Source organism: Octopus bimaculoides, chromosome 10 (assembly GCF_001194135.2).
Source record: "Octopus bimaculoides isolate UCB-OBI-ISO-001 chromosome 10, ASM119413v2, whole genome shotgun sequence".
Lineage (NCBI taxonomy): Eukaryota > Metazoa > Mollusca > Cephalopoda > Octopoda > Octopodidae > Octopus > Octopus bimaculoides.
This window is the reverse complement of record NC_068990.1, coordinates 137,378-159,601: the sequence shown is the minus strand read 5'-3', so window position 1 is coordinate 159,601 and position 22,224 is coordinate 137,378. Positions and strand designations below refer to the sequence as shown.

General features: G+C 36.2%; 1 protein-coding gene across 5 annotated transcripts in view; it reads right to left on the bottom strand.

The window, feature by feature from the left end:
* LOC106872693 (serine/threonine-protein phosphatase 1 regulatory subunit 10) overlaps positions 1-22,224 on the bottom strand; it is a 158,069-nt gene that overhangs the window by 101,656 nt on the left and 34,189 nt on the right. For all 5 annotated transcript variants that reach the window (XM_014919769.2, XM_014919770.2, XM_014919771.2 and 2 more), the window contains one exon: positions 13,080-13,166. In XM_014919769.2, coding sequence (XP_014775255.1) covers positions 13,080-13,166 — 87 coding nt within the window. The remainder of the gene's footprint in view (positions 1-13,079; positions 13,167-22,224) is intronic.

Sequence of the window (22,224 nt, the reverse complement as noted above, 5' to 3'; positions counted from 1 at the left end):
CTGAATCCGTTTTTGGCCATGGCTGTATCTGCACTGGGGGCACCTTTGCTGCCATAACACATCCCTTACATTGTTTTACCAGTCTCTCAATTTGCTTGTCCATATTCGACCTCATGAGGCTTTTCATCCGGGCAATCCCCAGATGTCTTACATGGAAGTCTTTCAATATTCTGTTTTGCAGTGTTTCGGGTATTACCTCCCTTTGTGCATATAATGATACAGCAGCACATACTGAATAATGCCTGGAACCTGCGTTCCGCTCATTTATATTATTTTTTGTGTTACTTTCCAACAATATTTTTAAAATCTTGATTATGAACATATCTTTTTCCAATTTCAATCTAATTTGTTCCGGCATTACTGGCAAATCACGTCCTCCATTGCACAAAATGTTCTTCAGTTCCATTTCTAGTTTTAATGATGCATTCACCGTGTCTTCAAAACGTGCCTTATATTTTGGAATTGGCCTAGACAACCTGTCTGCGTGTATCATTTTCTTTGATGGTAAAAACTCCATCTGAAAATCATAGTTCAGCAGGGTAGTCCCCCAGTGCTGGAAGCGGTTTGCTGAGTGAGTAGGGATGCCCTTTTTTTTTTAACCGAAAATAGACAGTAATGGTCAGTGATCAGTTTGCAGTGTAAACTTCCTACAGTGTAGGAATTTATGGAATCTCTTTACTGCGAAGATTAATGATAAAGCCTCCTTTTAGATCTGGCTGTAGTTTTTTTTTTCCTGCTACTAGGAGATCTCTTGATGCATGTGCAATAGCTTTGATTTTACCATCATTAAATTTATGCAATATCACCGCTCCTATACCATATTCACTACCATCCGATGCCACAATTATTTTCAGGTTTGGGTCAAAATGAGTTAATGATAACTCTGATGTTAACCTCTTTTTTAATTCCTCAAATGCTTTCTGACTTTGTTTGTCCAGTCTCATTTCGTGTCTTTCTTTAACAAATTATTCAACGGAGCTCTTAGCTCATACATTTTAGGTATGTACAGCAGGTATAACTTACCAGACCTAAAAATGCTTGTAATGTTGTCTTGTTAGTGGGAGCAGGCATATTTTTTATCGTGTTGACCCTAGAAGGTTCCAGTTTTCGTCCATTTTCATCGATCACTATTTTTGTTAAAAAAAAAAATTGCATTTATTTTCACTTACTTTAAATCCATGATCACTTATCCTTTTAAAAACATTTTTTATATGTTCAATATGCTGGTCCCTAGATTAACTTTTGATCAATATGTCATCCAAGTATGGGACCACAAATCTGCAAGTGTCCATCACTTGCTGAAATATTGCTGGTGCAACCTTAACCCCAAACGGCAGTCTTTTGAAATGGTACCACACCTTTATGAGTATTAATTGTTAATACTTTAGCACATTCCTCATCTACCAGTAATTGGAGGTAGACCTCTGACAAATCCAGCTTGGAAAAAATTTTCCCACCATTGCATTTAGCAAATATTTCTTCTGGATAATTGTAGTTTTTTAAACAATCATTAAGACCTGTTGAGAAGTCTGCACATACTCTTATTTCGTTGTTTTTCTTTCTTATATATGCAGTAGGAGCCACCCACTCTGAGTAGTCTACTTTTTCAATTACCTCTGTGTCTTCCAATCTTTTTAGTTCCTTCTCAATTTGATTTAACGCCGCAAAAGGCACATTCCTTTTTGGTTTGAATACTGGCACCACATTTTCTTTCAACTCAGACTTTAGTTTGATTTTTTTACACATTCCGAGTTCCTTCAAGAATACATCAGGGTACATCATTGTATTTTTAAATACCATTATTTTACTTTTATGCATCATTTTTGTTGCCGTATTAGTTATCAATATGTCTGAACCAGTATCTAATTGCATTTTGGTCAGACAAAAACCATTTATTTCTACAGACACAAATTTTCAGTTTTGTCTGGTATCATTTATTTTTGTTGAGTAGGCTTTCTTCTGTTTTACATTTTTCTTCAACCAACATTTTGACTGTCTATGCCCAATTTTACTGCACTTAAAACATCTTTTTATCTTTAAAGGGGCAATCTTTCTTAAAATGCAGGTTTCCACAGCCATAGCACAGTTTGGGATTTATATTTTTTTTTCTTTCTGTCCTTTCTTTACAAGTTTGTACATTATTATTCTTATTATTATTGTCTTCTATTTTCCTTGTACCTTCTCGGTGGTTTATTATTCGTTGGCATTCCTCAGCCACTTTCTGCAAGGTTAGCTTCTCATCTTCATCCAACTTTGACAAGACCATCCCTTGCATCGTTCTCTGAATATGTCTTCATAATGTCTGTAATACACGGTAAAAGTAGTGCCTTCATCCGGTTTGTACTGAAATTCTTCGATGGAGTTTGCAACCCCATCTGCTGAAAATGATTCTGTTGCATTTCTCAACTGCAGCAACAACTCTGTGAACTTCTGTAGTTGCTGCTGTTGCTGCTCTTGTTGTTTTACGACTGCTTTCAGTAACTTTTCCATTTCAGTACTATTTGAAACCTCATCGCCACTGTTGCATCGCACGTTCGACGTACAATATAACGGGATAATAATAATGTCCTCAAAAATCGTTCTACTCAAGATATTGGTAATAACCCTCGACAATGCGCAACTCTCGGCTTTACACTGCTCTGAAAGCTCTCTGCGTATGTCCATTTATATTGTGGCACAGTCCATTTGGAGCCAACCCATGGGGGTGTTCTACTTCCACACAACAGTATAATACACAGATGGCTATTCTAACTTAACACTGCCTCTACTGCATATAACAGGGATTTGTTTGACCAGGTGGCTATTTGCAATATAGGTGTATTTTTTCTTCAGTCTGTTACAACATATGGGAGGCAACAAACCTCATCTAAGCATGTGGCTGACTGTGAATACAACACTGACAAGGTCCAATGAGGCCAGACTTCATCCGGCATTCTCACTAGCCACTGCTGCAATGATTTTCAGCTTTCTCTAATATATATAGGCACAGGCTGTGTGGTAAGAAGTTCTGGATTCAGTCCCACTGTGTGGCACCTTGGGCAAATGTCTTCTGCTATAGTCTCGGGTGGACCAAAGTCTTGTGAGTGGATTTGATAGTAGAAAATGAAAGAAGCCCATCATGTTTGTTTGTATGTATGTCTATGTGTTTCTTTGTATGTGTTTGTCACCCCACCACCGTTTGACAACCAGTGTTGGTGTGTTTACGTCCCCATAACTTAATGGTTTGACAAAAGAGACTGATAGTATAAGTACTAAGCTTGAAACATAAGTCCTGGGGTCAATTTGTTCAACTAAAAGACTCTTCAAATCAGTGCCCCAGCGTGGCCAGAGTCTGATGACTGAAACAAGTAAAAGATAAAAGATATAAGGTTTCTGAACAGAGCATATCCATAAAATGTTATCTCTGAACAGATACCACAGTAAATCTGCCATTCAATGATGTATTTACATTATATATGATATATGCACACGCACACGCACACACACACACACACACTGGTATGAAAACATTTATACATATATGATATACAAAAATATATACATATATACTGATATTTAAACACTTCACTTTCCCTTCCCAAACCTGATATTCACTGTACTCAACTCTACCCCCATCTCTAATCATCTGTCACATTTTCACTTTAGCGCACATACCTACCCAACAACCTTTCTTCTATCATATTTCTCTCTCATATTTTCACCTAGTTCCTTGACCTCACATATCTCTCTCACTCTTTTCCAGACAAGGAAGCCATGTATTCATCTCTTTAGTTAAGAGACTTGCTCCTGTCCCTCTACCATACTTTCATATCCCCCCCATACTAAACCTCACTCAATGAAGGGATCTATTCTTGCAAGAACCTGGAGACCTCACCAATGCTGGTGCCACAAGAAAACATCCAGTACACTATGTGAAGTGGTTGACATTAGGAAAGGCATCCAGCTGTAGAAACCATGCCGAGGAAAACACTGGGACTTGGCACAGCCTTCTGGCTCATCAGTTCATGTTGAATCATTAAACCCATGCCAGCATAGAAAAAAGAGATGTTAAATGATGATGACGAGAACACACACACATATATATATATATATATATACTGATATATAAACATATGAGTATACGCATACATATATATGCACACACATATACAGATATACAAACGTGTGTGTGCATATACACATGTGTGTGTATGCATATATATATGTGTGTGTGTGTGTGTGTGTGTGTGTGTGTGTGTGTGTGTTTTTAGAAAAGAATTGATACAGGCAGAATATTTGAAGAAAGATTTTCTTAAATTTAAAAGAACTATATTAAAAGATTTTAAATACCAATTGACCCAGGTGCTATAGAAGGCAGTTTCCATGTTGAAGCAATTGTTTTTTTTTTATACAATTGTCAGTTTTTCAGACAAATGTTATTAGATAATTGGCAGCTATTTTTAGTAGCATTGTTGACTATTTCCAATTTAGTTTCAGGATTAAGGAGTCTTATGAAATTTTATTCTTTTCTGCTTTTGTAGTTGATCATTTTCTTGCTTCATTTTGAAAAGTGAGAATATCTTGAATTTTGCATTTACACAAATGTCTAGACAGGTCTTCTGCAGTACCCTATCATTGCCACTCAATGTAACTTCTTGAGATCATTTTTTTCTTTTCATCCCCTCATCCCAAGCCTCCTCCAGTCTCCATTCACTGAGAGTTATTGCCCATATCTGCGTAGTCTCTCTCCTCTTGCACACTACATCCAGTTCCTCTTATACCCTCTTTCTCACTCAGTTCATTTATACTTTGTTATTCATGCACACATCCAGTGACGCACGCTCACTCATTTCTTTCTAGCTTTCGTGCGTCTTCCACACTAAGGCTCACATCTTGCTATTGTGCAGCAGTGCACTTCACACACGAGCATCATATAATGTGCCCTTAATCTTAAAGCATAAGCACTTTGTCGAAAACAAAAGTAATAGCTTTCTAGTTTTCTGTACAAAAGCATGTCAGGCAATGAGAAAATATTACTTTGCTTGGAAAGAGATGAAGGTTGGCAACAGGAAGGGTTTCCAGCTGTACAAAATTTATCTTGATAAATTCTCTCAGCCCTTTGCAAGCATGGGAAAATGGACAAAATGATGATGATGATGATAATACATATGTATACAATTGTTAGTATTTGTGTGTTTGTTTGCATCTCTCTTGCTTTGTGCCTTCAAAACCATGTGAAAAAGGTAATCCATTACTTGAAAAATAGTAACGGTTAACAGCAGGAAAGGCACTGGACTATAAAACAATTGCCACAATACATTATTTACAATTGACGGATATTTGTCCTCATCTTGTTTGTTGTTAACACAACGTTTCGGCTGATATACCCTCCAGCCTTCATCAGGTGTCTTGGGGAAATTTCGAATCTGGGTTCTCATTCCTAAGGTATTTTTCGATGTTATTATTATTATTAAGGTCACTGCCTGGAATCAAACTCGGAATCTTGGAGTTAGTAGCCCGCGCTCTTAACCACTACGCCACATTCCCTTGGCGTAGTGATTAAGAGCACCAGCTACTAACCCCAAGATTCCGAGTTCGATTCCAGGCAATGACCTGAATAATAATAATAATGATGATGATGATGATGATAATGATAATGATAATAATAATAATAATAAAAATAATAATCATAATAATAATAATAATAATAATAATAATAATAATAATTTCCCCAAGACACCTGAAGAAGGCTGGAGGGTATATCAGCCGAAACGTTGTGACAAACAAGATGAGGACAAATATCCATCAATTGTAAATAATGTAAATAATTCCTCATCTTTTAAATATAGAACTGAATTGCCACAATATTCATCTAACCCTGTCAACTTGGAAAAATAGACATGAAAGCTTATGAACAGCCATATGTACAAACATATATATACACAAACATGATATATACATACACACACACACACACATATATATATATACATGCACACACACAAACATGTATATAGCTATATATACATTTCAAGGCAGTACCCCAGCATGGCTGCAGACTAATGACTGAAACAAGTAAAAGATAAGATATATATATATATATATATATATATATATATATATATAATATGCATAGATAAGTAGAGTGGAAGGTGTGTCTATGAGAGTGGCAGTGGATGGGAGGGGTTTGGGGAATGTATGTGAAAAGTAGCTGGGTGTTATGTGTGTTTATGCAAAGAGTTGTATAAGTGTGTGTCTATCATGTCATCATGCCGGGTGCATATGTAATAAAAGAACAAAATGAGGAGTAGAAGCATGTACATTAGCAAATGCCTGAGTACATAAAAGGTGTGAATGTACAAGAGGAGTGGTCCATGGTAGTAGGTGTTTATAAGTTGTGTTACTGTATTGCAGGTGTGAAAGAATGAGGGATAGTAGAATCAGGTAGCAGAAGAGGAGGAGTGGGAGACAGGTGGGGCTCTGGAGAAGAAGGGGAGCAAGTGCATAGATCTGGACAGGTGTTAAAGTGCAAGTTAGAAAAGCTGAGGTGGTGCATTTAAACGAAATAACATATACCATTGACAAAAGAAGAGAAGTTCCTCTTCTTTTTGAAGGCACATGGTGGGACAACTGAAGTTGGAGATCAAATTAAAGATTGAGATGTATTGGGTAGAATGGTTAGCAGAGTAGAAATATCAAAACACAGGCTACTTGCAGCCAAGACAGATGTCCCTGGAGTTGCTCAACAATCCTGTCAGACAGTTCTGCAGACTGATGTAGAGCAAATTGCGAAAGAAACATTGCAGCACATATATGAGGTTACTAGAGGTGTGTCGGAAAGATTCCCTACTGTGAAAAGTGTGGTGGTTGGGTCCAGTGAGGGTATGGTGTTGGAAAGGACAAGGCAGTCGCAGCACAAAGACAAAAACACACTGCTGATGTCATCTTCATCAGATAGCTGGAGAAGTATTTCCCCTAGTGTAAGTCAATGTACCTAGCATTTGTAGACCTAGAGAAGGCACTCAAGAAGGTTTAACTGCTCTGTGATCAAGAGGTTGCTGAAGAAGCTACATGCAGATGAATGATTTATGAAGGACATGTATGCCATGTAGAGAGGTGCAGTCAGTAAAGTGAGGATTGGTAATGAGTATAGCAATGAATCGAGTGTGCAAGTAGGAGTCCACCAAGGCTCAGTTTTCAGTTCCCTGGGTCAAAGCAAAGGTCCAGTCTTTTGTTGGCTTCCTGGGAGCCTTTATCTTGTCTGTCTCTGGTGTGGGTAAGAATGACGAAGTTGTTGACTGCTTCACTTGTCTTGGCTGCATAATACATAACAGCATTAGCTGTAAATTTGAAATCTTATAATTATTTGGACGTGCCGGTGCAGTTGTGGACTCACTGGACAAGGGTGTTTGGCACTGCTGACATCTGAGCAGGAGGACAAAGGTTCAGGTCTTCAGGTCTCCAGTCCTTGCCTTGATCTACAGTTGGAAGACTTGGACACTGTCTGAAGCCCTAAAGTGTACCTGAACTCCTTCAGTACCAGAATACTTTTCAGGATTATGGGCTACCATTGGTCAAATTTTGTATCCAACCAACAACTATATTCAAAAACTGGGATGTGTTCTGTTACTTGTATGATTCAGGGGCATCAGCTTAGAATGTTTGGTCATATTGCTTGATTTTCCAAGTTGGATCTTGTGTGCTGTGTTATCCTCTTTGAGGATCTAGCTAGGGTGAGAGCAAGTCAGTTGGCCACATGCCTCATGGTCACATTGGACGAGAAGTATTTCAGAGTAATTGAAACTGACAGGGACACTGCTTGGAGGATCCAAGCAGGTGCCAACAAATGATGGATGCAGCAATATGCTACAACAGCAGATGCCTCACACTTGACCACACCTCCAAGCTATAAGAAAGGCGTTTAAGACTGGTTGTCAGTGGAAACCTCCAAATGCTGATGATCTAGTTCTTATAGCTAAATCTATAGAAGACATTCCAGACATATTAACAAAACCTAAAATCAAAAGGCTTTAAAGTAAAGTCATTCATTTTATGATTTTGTCCCCACTGTGGCGTTCTGTCTGTCCTTGTGCTGTCCCCTCTATGTTTGGCCCCTGTGGCTGGAAATAAAAATCGATAAATAGAATAGGACTCGGTTATCATCAAGAGAAATGGCTTTGCTCAATATACAGAAAAGAAGCAGGTAAAAATTCCATATAGTACACCTAATATAAAAAAATAGATGCACAATAGTTGCAATGGAATCACAAACTGGTTAACCAAGAAAGCAAACTTTTTATGTGATAGTTGCTTGGAAGTAATAAACAGTGAGAGCACATGAGAAATAGAATCTCTCAAGCACAAAAAAAGGCTCCCTGAAAATAGTCCGTTATTAAGGCAACCTAATTTGCAATGGAGTTAGATGTTCCAAAAGTATAGGAGCGAGAGTAAGAGCTGGCTAGAAAAAGCTTTGTTCATAACAAAAGGTTTCTCTCTCAGAAAAAAGGTAGTTTGTATGATGCTTGTGTATGAATTACAATGTTGTATGAGTGAAACATGGAGAATGTATGCAGAGAATCTGTGAAGACCAGAGAGAAATAAAGTATGCTCTGCTGGATGTGTAATGACAGTGTGCATAAACAATCGAGCACAAATGAATGGAGAGAAAAATTAGATAAAAGAAATCAGATGTGGTGGACAAGAAAGAAGACTTTGTTGGTAAGGACATGTGGTGCAAATAGAGGACAGCTGAATAAAGAAGAACAGAAGGAACATGTAGGAGGAGACAAGGGAAGACAGTTAATGAGATAGAGAAGACTGATTTCAGGGTGCTGAGCCTTAAGCCTTACAGAGGAGATAGAAAGATATTGATCGGGGAAATGCCCAACACCCTGTGTGAATGGCATATATGTTTGTATGCATGCATATGCATATATTTGAGTATCTTCCCTATTACATCTTTGTCAAGTCTAAATCTGTCATCTCCTCCATGCCTCTAATACCCCATTTTGCTTATCTCTCAATCACTCATTCCCCCTTCTACCCATCACTCACCGTCTCTCTACCTATCCTCTCATCTGTTTGCTGGATGATTCTGTTAGTGTCATTAATGAAAGAACAACCCATAACTACAAACCATCATCCTTTCAGGACTGCCACTCATCACTCCTCCTCCTCCTCTGAGCCACATTCTACAGACAGCTATCACTCGTTCTTACCACTGACTGTCTCCACACTCATTAGCTCACACAACCTTGCAACTAGCACCCACCCTTTCTAACTCTTCTATCACAACTCTCATCTTTTCATCTGGGACGTTTTACCTTGAGAATGTGCACATACAGCGTACTGAAGACACTCAAGCCATGTGCCATGCAAGGCAATCTCACTAGTGACAATGTCACACTAGAATGAACTTGTAAAATAGTTTACAAATAGCCAAGATGAAGGATCATGTGGACTACTTAATCATGTCTCTAGTACTTATGCCATAAAAAAATGTCACCTGGGGAGACTTGATAAAGTGGTCACTAAAAAGATGGGTATCCAGCCATACTGAGTTACATGTGAAACATGGGCCACTGATCTGTATGGGAAAGCATTAACTCTAAAAAGCAATGCCCACTTGTGCATTGGTTTTGGTACAACACTAAGTACACACACACACACGTATATATATATATAATAAAAACTTGACGATTGCAACTGAAGCAGCATTAAATTAAAAATAGTCATCCACGTAGCATATTTAGTGTATATACGCTGTTGACAGGTACGATGCTGTGAGAGAGAAAATTTCTTCATAGACATACTGCGTAAAAAACAATACATATTACAGTGAGGTAAACATCATCTCAGCAGTGACCTACAAGAATGTCAGATGCTTTTCAGCTTCATTTAGCCTTACCAATGACATGTACTTGCTACTTACATGCCTCAATAAATAGGAAACAAGGAATAACACATTCACTGACAGTACGGACAGCTACTAGACTAAATAAAAATATATTTTAATTTAAAGCTGTTTCAATTGTGTAGACCAACTTTTTATTCGGCTCAGTGGCAATACGTAATATCAGTAAATAAAAACTCAATGTATTACTTTCTGACTCACCTTTGTATATATATATATGTATTGTGAGTGAATATTTACTATATGTATATGTGTATATGATCATACAGATATTACAAGACATCTCTTTTGATACTTTAACATTTCACAAATACACCCACTCTCAACTGGTTCTCTATTGATACCAAAACGTGAAAAGACAGATTCATTTACAAGGGGTCTGAACCCAGCATACAAAGAGTAAAAAAAAAAATACACCAAGGCCCTCTCTCCAACACAATAATAATTTGACTAATTCAGCAATTCAATTCCATATACACAAATAGATAAACATAAAATGGATATTCAGTTTCAACACTGAATATTCAGTTATTCAACCAACTTAAATAGCTGCTCATTGAGTTATCATCATCATCGTCTTCATTTAACATCCATTTTCCATGCTGGCATGAGTTGGAGAGCTTGACAGGAGCTGGCAAGGCCAGGGGCCACACCAGGTTCCATAGTCTGTTTTGGCTTGGTTTCTATGGTTGGATGCCTTTCCTAACACCAACCACTTTACAGTGTACTGGGTGCTTTTTACATGGTACCATCATCAGTACTTTTTATGTGACACCACCACCAGTGCTTTTTATGTGACACCATTATCAGTGCACTTTATGTGGTAGTAGCACCAGTGCTTTTTACATGGCATCAGCACCAATGCTTTCTACAGACATGAGCATCTTTAATATAATCCTTAAAAATCATTAAATGTTTTGTTTGCTGATTTCTATATATGAATGAGTGTTCTGGCCCAGCTCTGAATGACTGGTGTCATCTGTCACCAATGAAGCAAATATCATGTCAAAATAACAATGTTTTTAGCACTCCTACAGCTAGTGCTGTCCAACATTATGATATATAACAATAGCCATAGGCACAGCCGTGTGGTTTTCAACCACATGGCTCTGAGTTCAGTCTCAATGCATGGCGCTTTGGGCAAGTAACCAAAGCCTTAAATGAAAATTGTAAGAATCTTTCTGTGTGTCTGTGTATATATACGTATATATATATATATATATATATATATATATATATATATATATATATGAGGTATAAGAGTGTGAGTGTTTGTGTTAGTGTCCTACATGGTAAGTCATTCATTTCCAATATTCTGCATGAACATGTTTGGCCATGAGAAAATATTACCTTGCTTGGAAACAGAAGAATGTTGTCAACAGATAAGGGATTCAGTCTTAGAAAATGTGCCTCAATAAATTTCATCCCCACCATCAATGGAGAGGTGAATGTTAAAACAATGATAACAATGATACACCATCATTTTAATATGACACTCTTTCAAATGTATATATCTAATCACACACACACACACACACACCATTAGTGGCTTATTGATTAGTTAATACATGTAATTGAACAATAAAACACCTGACATCATCTGCTTTGATAATGAAAAAAATTTTAACTGAAATCCAATTTACAGAAAAAAATATAGAACACAACTGCCAAACACTCAGCTGGTGTTACATACATCAGCATTACCAGTCACATAGGTAATAGTTTGAGTTTTTTAATGTCCATTGCAGAATGGAGAGGCAGGGGATAAGCCATGAACTATACCATTCAGTGATCATACACACATCCACACATTCAAATAATGTACACATGGAGGTTATATATTCATACAGGCACATAATAAATTACATGCAATGGAGATATAATGATTGAAATCTTATACTTTCAACAAATACAAGGCAGTATGTGTAGGGATGCACACCAAATGTATTTAAAAAAAAACAATTAAAAATCTTATGAACTCCCATCAAGTTAACATAGCTTTGTAAATAAAGGAAAAACAAGTCTCTTGTTTGCAACAGCTATTGCCTATTTTTGCTGTTTTCTTTTTTTTCTTTTGTATTTTGTTATTGACCATAAAATATACATGTTCTGTTTTATACAGCAGTGCAGAAGAATAATTGTACACAGATATAGAACAACTACTATCACATGAAATGTGATAGTAGTTGTTCTATATGTCTACAATCATTGATCATTGCAAGTAACAACATTTGGTATACTTCTACAAACTAATGTATGTATATATAATAACAAAACCCCACTCAATTATAAACATCATATGAGGTCAGCCTGCATATTTTTAATTTATTTTACATCCCTGTTTTTCATGAGAGCAAATGTAACATTTTTTGATTTTGTAAATTTTGATATTTGCATAATATCAGAACAAGAAGGTTTATAGTTGGATGCCTTTCATCCTGCCAACTATCTAACTGTGAAGCAAAACTTATGTAACCAAAGTAAATAGAGCTAAGATCTTGATTACAGTATAACATCAGTTATATAGGGACAAGGTCACAAATTTAGAGGGAGGGACTAGTCAATTATATCAATTCCAGTACTTGGTAGGTATTTATTTGCTCAAAGCTTGTTGGATGACAGGCCAAGTTGACCTCGGTCGGTTTTGAACTTAGAATGTATAAAGACAGAACTATATATTGAAAAGCATTGTCAGCCTCTCAACCTAAACTGTGGCCAATCCACAGCCACTTTGACAGTAAAATAAGACTGTGGCCATAGTCCAGCACTTTAACTTCATAGCTATTAACATTTGTATGCAAAAACAAATAGCTGAAGATTTCACACTAGAGAAGAAATGCATCATAAACATCATAACTATCAGGTTGTATGAACTTCATCTTCTCCGAGTCTCTTTAAATGCTGGAAATCTTTATTCAGATTTGATAAATATTTGGTAGAAGTTCAACGTGTGAAATTTTAATACATAAACTCTCATGGAGTACCAATAAACTGGTACCTAAAGACAGTGTATCACTCAAGAATTCAAGTCACCACAACTCTAAAAACTTTCCACAAAACAAAATATTATTTTCAGCAAATGTTGCTCTCAGTTTAAATACTTTCATGAAAAACTTCTTTGTATAGATTTACTGAAAGAAAGTCAAATAAAATATCTTTTATGAAAATTCAAACTTTTTTCACTTACTTTTCTAAAATATCTTGTCCATCTGTAGATTTTAAGACATTCACGTATATGCATTTGCTAACCATTTTATTAGCATCGCGCATCAAACTGAAATGGAATAAGACAAAATTTAATAATATATCAAATATTAGAGACAAAGGATACAAAGCAGCTATCAATTATTAGAACTCAAAAGCAAAAAACTTAAATTATATTAGTAAGATACTCTCTTGAAGGTATAGAGTTATCAAAGGGAACTGAGTGAAAAATATGGGAACCCAAGTTCATTGGATTTTTAAAAATTATAACTTACTTCAACAATTTATTCAAAAACACCCAACTTCAGATGAGTGTAAGAAAAAGCAATGGCTATAAAATCATTTCAAAATATAATAAATATGCATGTTAATGAATACACAGAAGAAAAACAGCAGTATACTTGATTCAAACCCTTAAGACAAACCAGTGTTTTCAGACAAAACAGTGTTTTAAGCATCCTGTGTAAATATCCCATAAATAATGCAATTTTTTCAATTGCATTAACTAGAAGTTAGAGGGAGACGGAATAAACTACCTGCATCAATTTGCTATAAAAGCAGGTAGTAATATCACCTTGTCCTTATTCTTGGTGCAAGTTTTGAAGAGTGCTGTTTGATTTTAACAGTCATTTTTTTTCAAAGCTATAATGGAAGTGACAAAGGAAATTATTCAGCATATTTTGCTTTATCAGTTCAATAAAGGCAACAATGCAACGGAAAGTGTGAGGAATATTAATACAGTATATGGGGATCAGACAATAAGCATAAGCCAGTGACAACGGTGGTTCCAGAAATTCCAAGCCAGAAACTACAGCCTAGAAGACAAGCCTCGTCCTGGAAGATCTATATAGCTTGATGAGGACGTCCTGCTAACCTTGGAACAAAATCCCATCATAACTGTTGAGGAACTGGCAGAGAAGCTTGGATTTGACCAATCAACGACACCTGCATGCCATCGGAAAAAAATCAACAAATTGGGTCAATGGGTTCCCCACAAACTTTCCAAGTCTAATCACACACAGAGAGTGAATGTGTGCTCTTCTTTGATGTCACATCTCACAAATGAACCTTTTTTGGACTGAACAGTGACTGGTGACAAGAAATGAGTTCTCTATAAAAACGTCAAGAACTGAAGAGAGTGGATAGGGAAAGGAGAAACACTGGCACCCTAGTCTAAAGGTCTTCACCTACATACGGTGTTGTTGTCTGTTTGGTGAGATATGAAAGGTTTAGTACACTTTGAACTTTCAAACCCAAACAGAAGAGATCCACTGCAAGCAGCTTGAGCAGCTTAAATCAGTGCCAGAAGAAAAACGACCATCTTTGGTTCCAAGACGAAATGTGTTTTACCATCAGGATAATGCTCAGCCACATACAGTGAGGATGACCTTTCAAAGACTGGAGCAGTTTCAACGGGAAATGATGCTACACCCACGATATTCACCAGACATTGCACCATCTGATTATCATTTATTCCGCAGTCTTCAAAATCATTTGGACAGAAAAAATATGAATTCTGTAGAGAGGTCAGAACAGTACTGGAGGAGTATTTTTCATCAGGAACAAGTGAATTTTAGTGGGGGTGGGGCTTACAAGTCTACCAGATAGATGGAAGAGCATTGTAGAAAATGAAGGAGAGTATATTTTAGATTAAAAGAGAACTTTGTTTATTTTAATTTTGAAAAATAAAAGAAGTATAGAAAAACCACATTATTTATATGACTCAATACACAGAGAGAAAGAGAGAGAAGATATAGTATTCAATGTCTCCAAATCTTACAAATATTTAAAACACAATGGCTGTCTACTTTTGCTAGAAATATATGGTTAACAGGCATTAAAGGTGCTTTCCTATATTGTAACTCTTTCTATATTAATAGCCCTTATATAAGAAAGGATTTCCAATAAATTTCAACTGTACAACCTGTCCTGAGTTCAAACGCCACTACACTGATTTGTCTTTCATCAAATACCAGTCATGTTATGTACTAGACTGTTAAGTCAATAAGATTCCATTTAAAGAATGGGTACCCTTGTGCCAAAGTTAAAGAAAGTCTTCCGTTTGTATATGTTGTGCATACAAATGTTATTTTCATTTTTTCTTCAGTTGTTTCATGCAAGTGTTTCTTATTTCTTTATTGCCCACAAGGGGCTAAACATAGAGGGGACAAACAAGGACAAACAGATTAAGTCGATTACATTGACCCCAGTGCATAACCGGTACTTAATTTATCGACCCCGAAAGGATGAAAGGCGAAGTCAACCTCAGCGGAATTTGAACTCAGAACGTAACGGCAGACGAAATACAGTTAAGCATTTCGCCCGGCGTGCTAACCACTCTGCCAGCTCACCGCCTTGTTTCATGTAAGTTTCTACTGCACCACCTGGTACACTTCCATATTCCTGAAGCATGTGCAGTCTTATTTTTGTGGGGATTGAGGGGAGGGTGGACTCCTCCTATCAGTTACTGCAGCAGTTTCTTTCAAGAGTTTAGTTTCTGGTTACATTAGTCCACTGTGTTGGGTGGTTGGGGTTAGGAAGGGCATCCAGCCACAAAACCCCTGCCAAAACACAAAGCAGTCTGATGCAGGCTGCTGCCTGACCAGCTCCTGTCAAACCATCCGACCCATGCCAGCAGGGAAGGCAGACAGTAAATGACAATGATTAAGGTTTGTTCTCTTGTGTGTGTTGTGTGCAATGTGGCTGGTGTTATTTTATTGGATATGATATATGTTGCGAGAGTTGTGTTGTTTTCAATTATTAGACACTTATTATATAGGATGTGTGCTGCACATGCAGACTGTTCTATTTGAACCATTCTACTGAATCAAGATGTGGGCTATTCCTATTATTATTGTTATTATTTTCATGCCAGGCAAAATGCTTAGTGGTATTTTATCCATCTTTACATTCTGGGTACAAATCCTGCCAGGGTCAACTTTGTCTTTCATCATTTCTGAGTTGATTAAGTGTCAGTTAAGTACTTAGATAGATGTAATCGAATTTCCTAGTGCTGAACTGGTACTTTTTTTATTGACCCTGAAATGATGAAAGGCAAAGTCAACCTTGATGGAATCCAGAACATAAAGATGGACAAAATGCAACACAGCATTTTGCCAGCTTGCTGCTAGAGCAATATTAAAAATCATAAAAGGCTCTTGGTTCCACCAAGGTTGACTTTGCCTTTTATCTTTTCGGGGTCAAAAAAAGAAGTACCAGTTCAGCACTAGGGCTGATGTAATCAACTTACCCCATTACCCCAAACTATCTGGACTTGTTCCAAAATTTGTAACTAATATTATTATTGATGCTACCGCAGCTGTTTTACAAAATGTTTATCAAAATGCCTAAGAACAAGACTGGCAAGAAAATAATTTCAGTGCTTTAGTGTGAAATAAAATCATTTTTCTTTTTTTTCCATACAATGAATGAACTTTAATCAATTAATATATTTTCCATTTTCTTCGATGACCGTTTGCCATCTTTTGGCGACTTCAGGATTCCATGCTCATAGACCTTCTGATCTTCAGCCAAAAACTGAAGCAGGTGTGATTTCAGGTCATCATCATTATTGAAAGTTTTACCATTCAAAGAATTTTGCAAACTTCGAAATAAATGGTAATCCGAAGGTGCAAGGTCAGGGCTACATGGTGGATGTGACATCACTTCCCAACCAAGCTCCAATAATTTTCCACGAGTTAGCAAAGATGTGTGTGGTCTAGCATTGTCATGGTGGAACATGATTCTTTTACGATTTGCCAATTCTAGCCATTTTTTAAAATTTTTATTGCTTCCTCCAGTTTCATTAGTTGTTGACAGTAAACATCTGAACTGATCATTTGGTTCCTTGGAAGCATCTCAAAATACACAACACATTTGTAATCATTTGTTGTTATTGTAGACCATTTTTCATCACCAGTGATGATTCATTTCAAAAATAGATCGATTTCATTGCGTTTAAGATGCATATTGCAAATATTGATTTGTTGTATTAAGTGAATGCATTTCTTTCAATTTATGTGGAAACCAAATATTGAGCTTCTTAACAAGTCCAAGAGATTTTAAGTGATTTTTCAATTGTTGTGTGTGATGCATTTAACCTCTCTTCAATTTCTTGCACAGTTATATGACAATCAGATTCAATTATGGTTTTGATTCAGTCATCACCAACTTCAGCAGGTCAACCTGAACATTGGTCATCTTTGAGTGCAACATCTCCAGAATAGAATATCTTAAACCATTTCTGACATGTGTATTCTGTTAAGCAATCAAACCATAAACTCCACACACCTCTTGTGAGCCTCATCAGCTTTTTTGCTTTTACGGAAATAAAAAAGCAAAATATGGCAAAAATGTCCATCTTTGCACTCCAGGTTAAAATCAACACTGAACAATCGTAAACAAAATTACATGCAATTTGCTTCTAAAGTAAGCTAAAAGTAATGGCTATCAAATGTCAAAAGGAAAAAAATCATAACATTGACAAAAGTCATTGAAAAAATATAACTCCAAATGCGTGAAACAAAATTACTTTCTTGCCAACCAAATATAATATATCTAGGGAGGGTGCACGTGGCTAAAACATCAAATCTAATTTATAACCTCTTCACATGTTCTAATTTTTACAGAATTTTTCGTGGCTTCATTATCTCCCTAATTTTACTAGTGAGGAGTAGATGCTTATCGTATTAAATATGTTCAATTGTTTTACATGCAAATAGCATATCTGAGTAATTAGCCTAAGTGATATATTTTCTTTTTTAATTATGCTAATTTTCACACCTATTTGTTGCAGAATATATTGTATCACAAGCTGGTTTCTTCTATGACACAATATATTCAGACAGTCATTGAAACAAAAGAGCATCAACCAAGCACTGACTATCATTCCTTACTCTTCAATTTTTGATCTTCAGGTACTACATTTTAATATTTCAATGATCCCTGCATGGAAATCATTACTGTTAGCTTTTATCAACAAAATACTACAAAGAGATCAATTAAAATTTAGGGAGCCATATGCAACTGAAATTTTATTTTTCTAATTTAAATGACAACAAACATTCATTTTTTGCATAAAGCTCAAGCTTTCTGAGATGCACTTGTGTGTGTGTGTGTGTGTGCGCGCTCGTGTGCGTGTGCGTGCGTGCGCATGCGCGTGTGCGTACACACACACACATTTCCTTAAACTAGCAAATGTATTGTTTATATCTTTCCAAACATATATGAAGCTTTATCCAGATAGGAACTGAAGTTAATCATTTCTAAGCTAGAGACATCTTATGTATGTAGGATAACAAGAAAGCGAAAGTTGTGGCATTCATAGCTATTTCACAGTAAACTAACAAAAATGGATGTATGCATTATCATGAGTACATCCATTTTTCCACATTTGCATGGGTCCAACAGTCCAATGAGGCAGGTTTTCTATAGTCAAAAGCTTTTCTTATCACCAACCCACACCTGTCCCCAAGGAAGGTAACACGAGGAGGTACGCAAGAGTAACTGGAAACCTTTTCTGTCGGACAAGCCCATTGCAGTTCAAGCTACTGCCACAAAAAGCCACTTCATACGACTCTCAAGCATCAGTCTGCTGAGTGGCATTGTCTAGTGTGGTTGTACTGCTATGTGATGCATCTTTGTTTTGCAGTGCTTTTCCCCTGTTCATAGATTTTTGCAATGGCTGAAAAGAAGGATCAGTATGCTTCTGTGAAATTCTATTTTCTGCTGAGGGAAAAGGCAGCTGAAACAGTTGTCATGCTTCAAACAGCTTACAGGGATGCTGCCATGAGTAAAACACAAGTTCACAAGTGCTTTTCACACTTTAGGAATGGTAACTTGCTTGAAGACCGACCTTGTTCAGAGTGTCCGTCAACCTTCCAAGCAAATGAAAACATCACAAAAGTTCATGAATTGATCTTGGAGGACCATTGCCAAACAATTGACAAACTTGTTGATATAACTGGTATATCCTGGAGCACCTACCAATGAATTTTTGAGCGAGGAATTGCGAATGAAAAGAGATGCAGCAAAATTTGTGCCTCCCTTGCTCACAGAAGATCTAGGGCAGTCATAACTGAATGTGTGTCGTGAACTGAAAGAACAGTTGGAAATTGATCAGGACCTTTTTTCGAAGGTCATCACAGAGGATGAAAGCTGGTGCTATGGAATTTACAGATGTGGAAGAGGTGAAAGAAAAGGCATCACTCTGCAAGAATTCCAGCACTGCTTTGAATGGTGGAAAACGCGTCTGGACCGATAAATTGCTTCAAATGAAGAATACTTTGAAGGTGATAAAAGTGTAAACATGTAAAACTAAGAGTGAATAAAATAATATTGCAAAATACTGGTTTCTTTTGTGCACTCCCTTGTACTTCTCTTTGGCCAAACATGTTTCTACAGAAGATTGGAAACAAAAGACACCACTTGTATGACAGTGCTGTTCACTTATACTATCATGCAATGTCAAGACAAAGTGACACAAAACAAATACACACACACAACAGGCTTCTTTCAGTTTCCTTCTACTAAATCCACTCAACTAAATTACACATGGTACTAACATTACAGAACAAATAAACCATTCCTAATGCATACCATTTTCTTCTGAATATGGTCAGCAAACAGCATATTATGAATTCAAAATCTCAACACCAACAAAAGTATAAATAGAAATTAAAATAACACTATATATATATATATATATATATATATATATATATATATATACACACACATACACACACACGTGCATGCGCACATGTATTTATCAAGGACAAATAAACTCATTTCCAATTTCAGACATTAAGAATGGAAATTAAGATACAAAGATATGTGGCAGATAACAATAGGTAGCCATTGATTATTATTTAGGTCCAAAGTTTTTAGATAAACAACTGAGCCAGTGAAATAATCAAATTACTTAGAAGGCAACATTCAGTCAATACAAAATATATGACTGATTACTGTTGTACTTTACTAGTGTCTATTTGCAACATTTAACAAACATTTGCCATGTTTACTACACAATATTTCATTAATGTCCACTAAGACCTCTAATGTCAGTCAAAAACAATATCTTAATCCATTTTTACTACTGCTATTACATTAGTATCTAATTTATTAGAACATACCAAATGCATTCTACCCACATTTAAAATTTCCTATTGTATTTACAACTGCTTTCATCTTCACCATTAAACCCCGGTATCAAACACCCCGTGAACTACCAATTTCTAAAATAAGATTCTACTTTTAATATATAAGACCCCTTTCCCATCCTCAGTTTCCCTACTTATTTTCAAATTTTTTACCAATCCCTTTACTTTCCTTATAGCTATAATCTAAAATCTGAACAGAATTCACATATTTTCTTCTTTGTTTTTTAGTAGAACAAGCAGAAAAGGAACAGTAGTGCCTATAACCTTTTCCAAGACCTTCATGAATGGTGGGATAAAAACAGGAAGTTATCCTCAGAGATCTGGCCCAAATTCTTACAACAGCTAACAACATTCCAAGGGCAAGGTGATGTTAAATCTGGCAACAGATCACGTCAATCATCAAAGAACAGAAACTCCCACAGACTTCCACAGAATTTCTGTCTACCAAAATTTCACTCACAGGGGTTTGGCTGAGCTAAGGTTAGGGCGAAAAACACTTGCCATAAGTCTCAAACAGTAGGATAAAATCGATCTACAATTTTTAACAAAGATTTGTCAGGATTGATCCTCAATACTTTATTGATGCCTACTAAGTCTTTTACCGTCTATCAAGCAATATCCTAATCCTGTAATTGCAAAGTAAACTTCTTCACCAAGCAATCATGCCTTCACTAGTTAGGAGGAGGAGAAACAGAGCTCATCACTTCAAGAGAAAAGAAACCTTAAACGTAAAAACAAATATACCAACAAAAACAAAAATTAAGTGCTCAATATTGAAGTTAAATTTCCTTCATTAAATTCAATTACTAGCTTTAAACTGGGAACCATATGTTTACATTTTAGGACAGCATCAACTGTATTAAAGATGAGATAGCCTTGCTCATGCACTCAAGTTTAACCCTAAACTGTTACATCTGACACTTTAAATCTATAAGTGCTGGACAAATGGGGAAATTCTGAAACATTCTATCAACTATCTTCATTCTAGATCATAAAGAAAGCAGTTAGACAACGTTGGAAAAATGGAACAATAAATCTTACATTCAAGACAGGTTTCATACTGAAGTTTTCAAATTATTGTTTGTTTGTTTGTTTGTTTTTTGTAAATATATCTTTAGAGCAAAAAATTAAATTGTTACACAGTTGTACCCTTAATAACAAAACATTAACTATTATTTGTATTGAGTTAAACTCAATCAAGAAGGCTGTTGCATAAGAATAACTCAAACAATTATGTTAGAATTAAACAAAATCTAGTAAACCAGGTTCATTCAAAACTTATATATTCAACTTTGTAGAAACTGTGAATCACCAACTATACAGTGGTTCTGAGATCTATCTCACTGAACACTCAAGACAACAGACACATAATGGTGATAGCAGGCAGTGGAGAGTTAACTGTTGCAGTCATCAACATGTAAACATGTTTGACATCTCAAGGTTGAAAGGGAATATTTTTGTTAAGTTAGTTGCCTAATCATAAACATTATATATTTATATGTACATCATATTTTAAGAAACCAAAGAGTAGAAATAGGAAAATTTTCTATGCTAGTACTTATAGATTTACATCTAGACAATTATCCTTTTAATGCATTAAGATTTGCAGCAACTTGAGTCAATAACATGCTAACGTGATTGAAAAGTCTGCAATATACGCCCTAGTCAATTTAGCAGTAAATACTTCATCATCATCATCATCACCTTTATCAAGGTAATAGTGATAAAGTAAGAAAGATAAGACTAGATCAGTTAACAGAGAGAACTTGAAAAGTTGGAAGATTTGTGTTTCATGTGAATAACCTATGTTCCAGTTAACAGTGCTGAGCACAAGTTTTCTCAAGATGAATACATTAGACTTTAGCAGCACTTTAACAAACCAATATGTTAGGAGATTTACTATTCTGCATTACCATCTAAATGATTATGAATACATCATCATCTGAATGAATATGAATACAACACTCA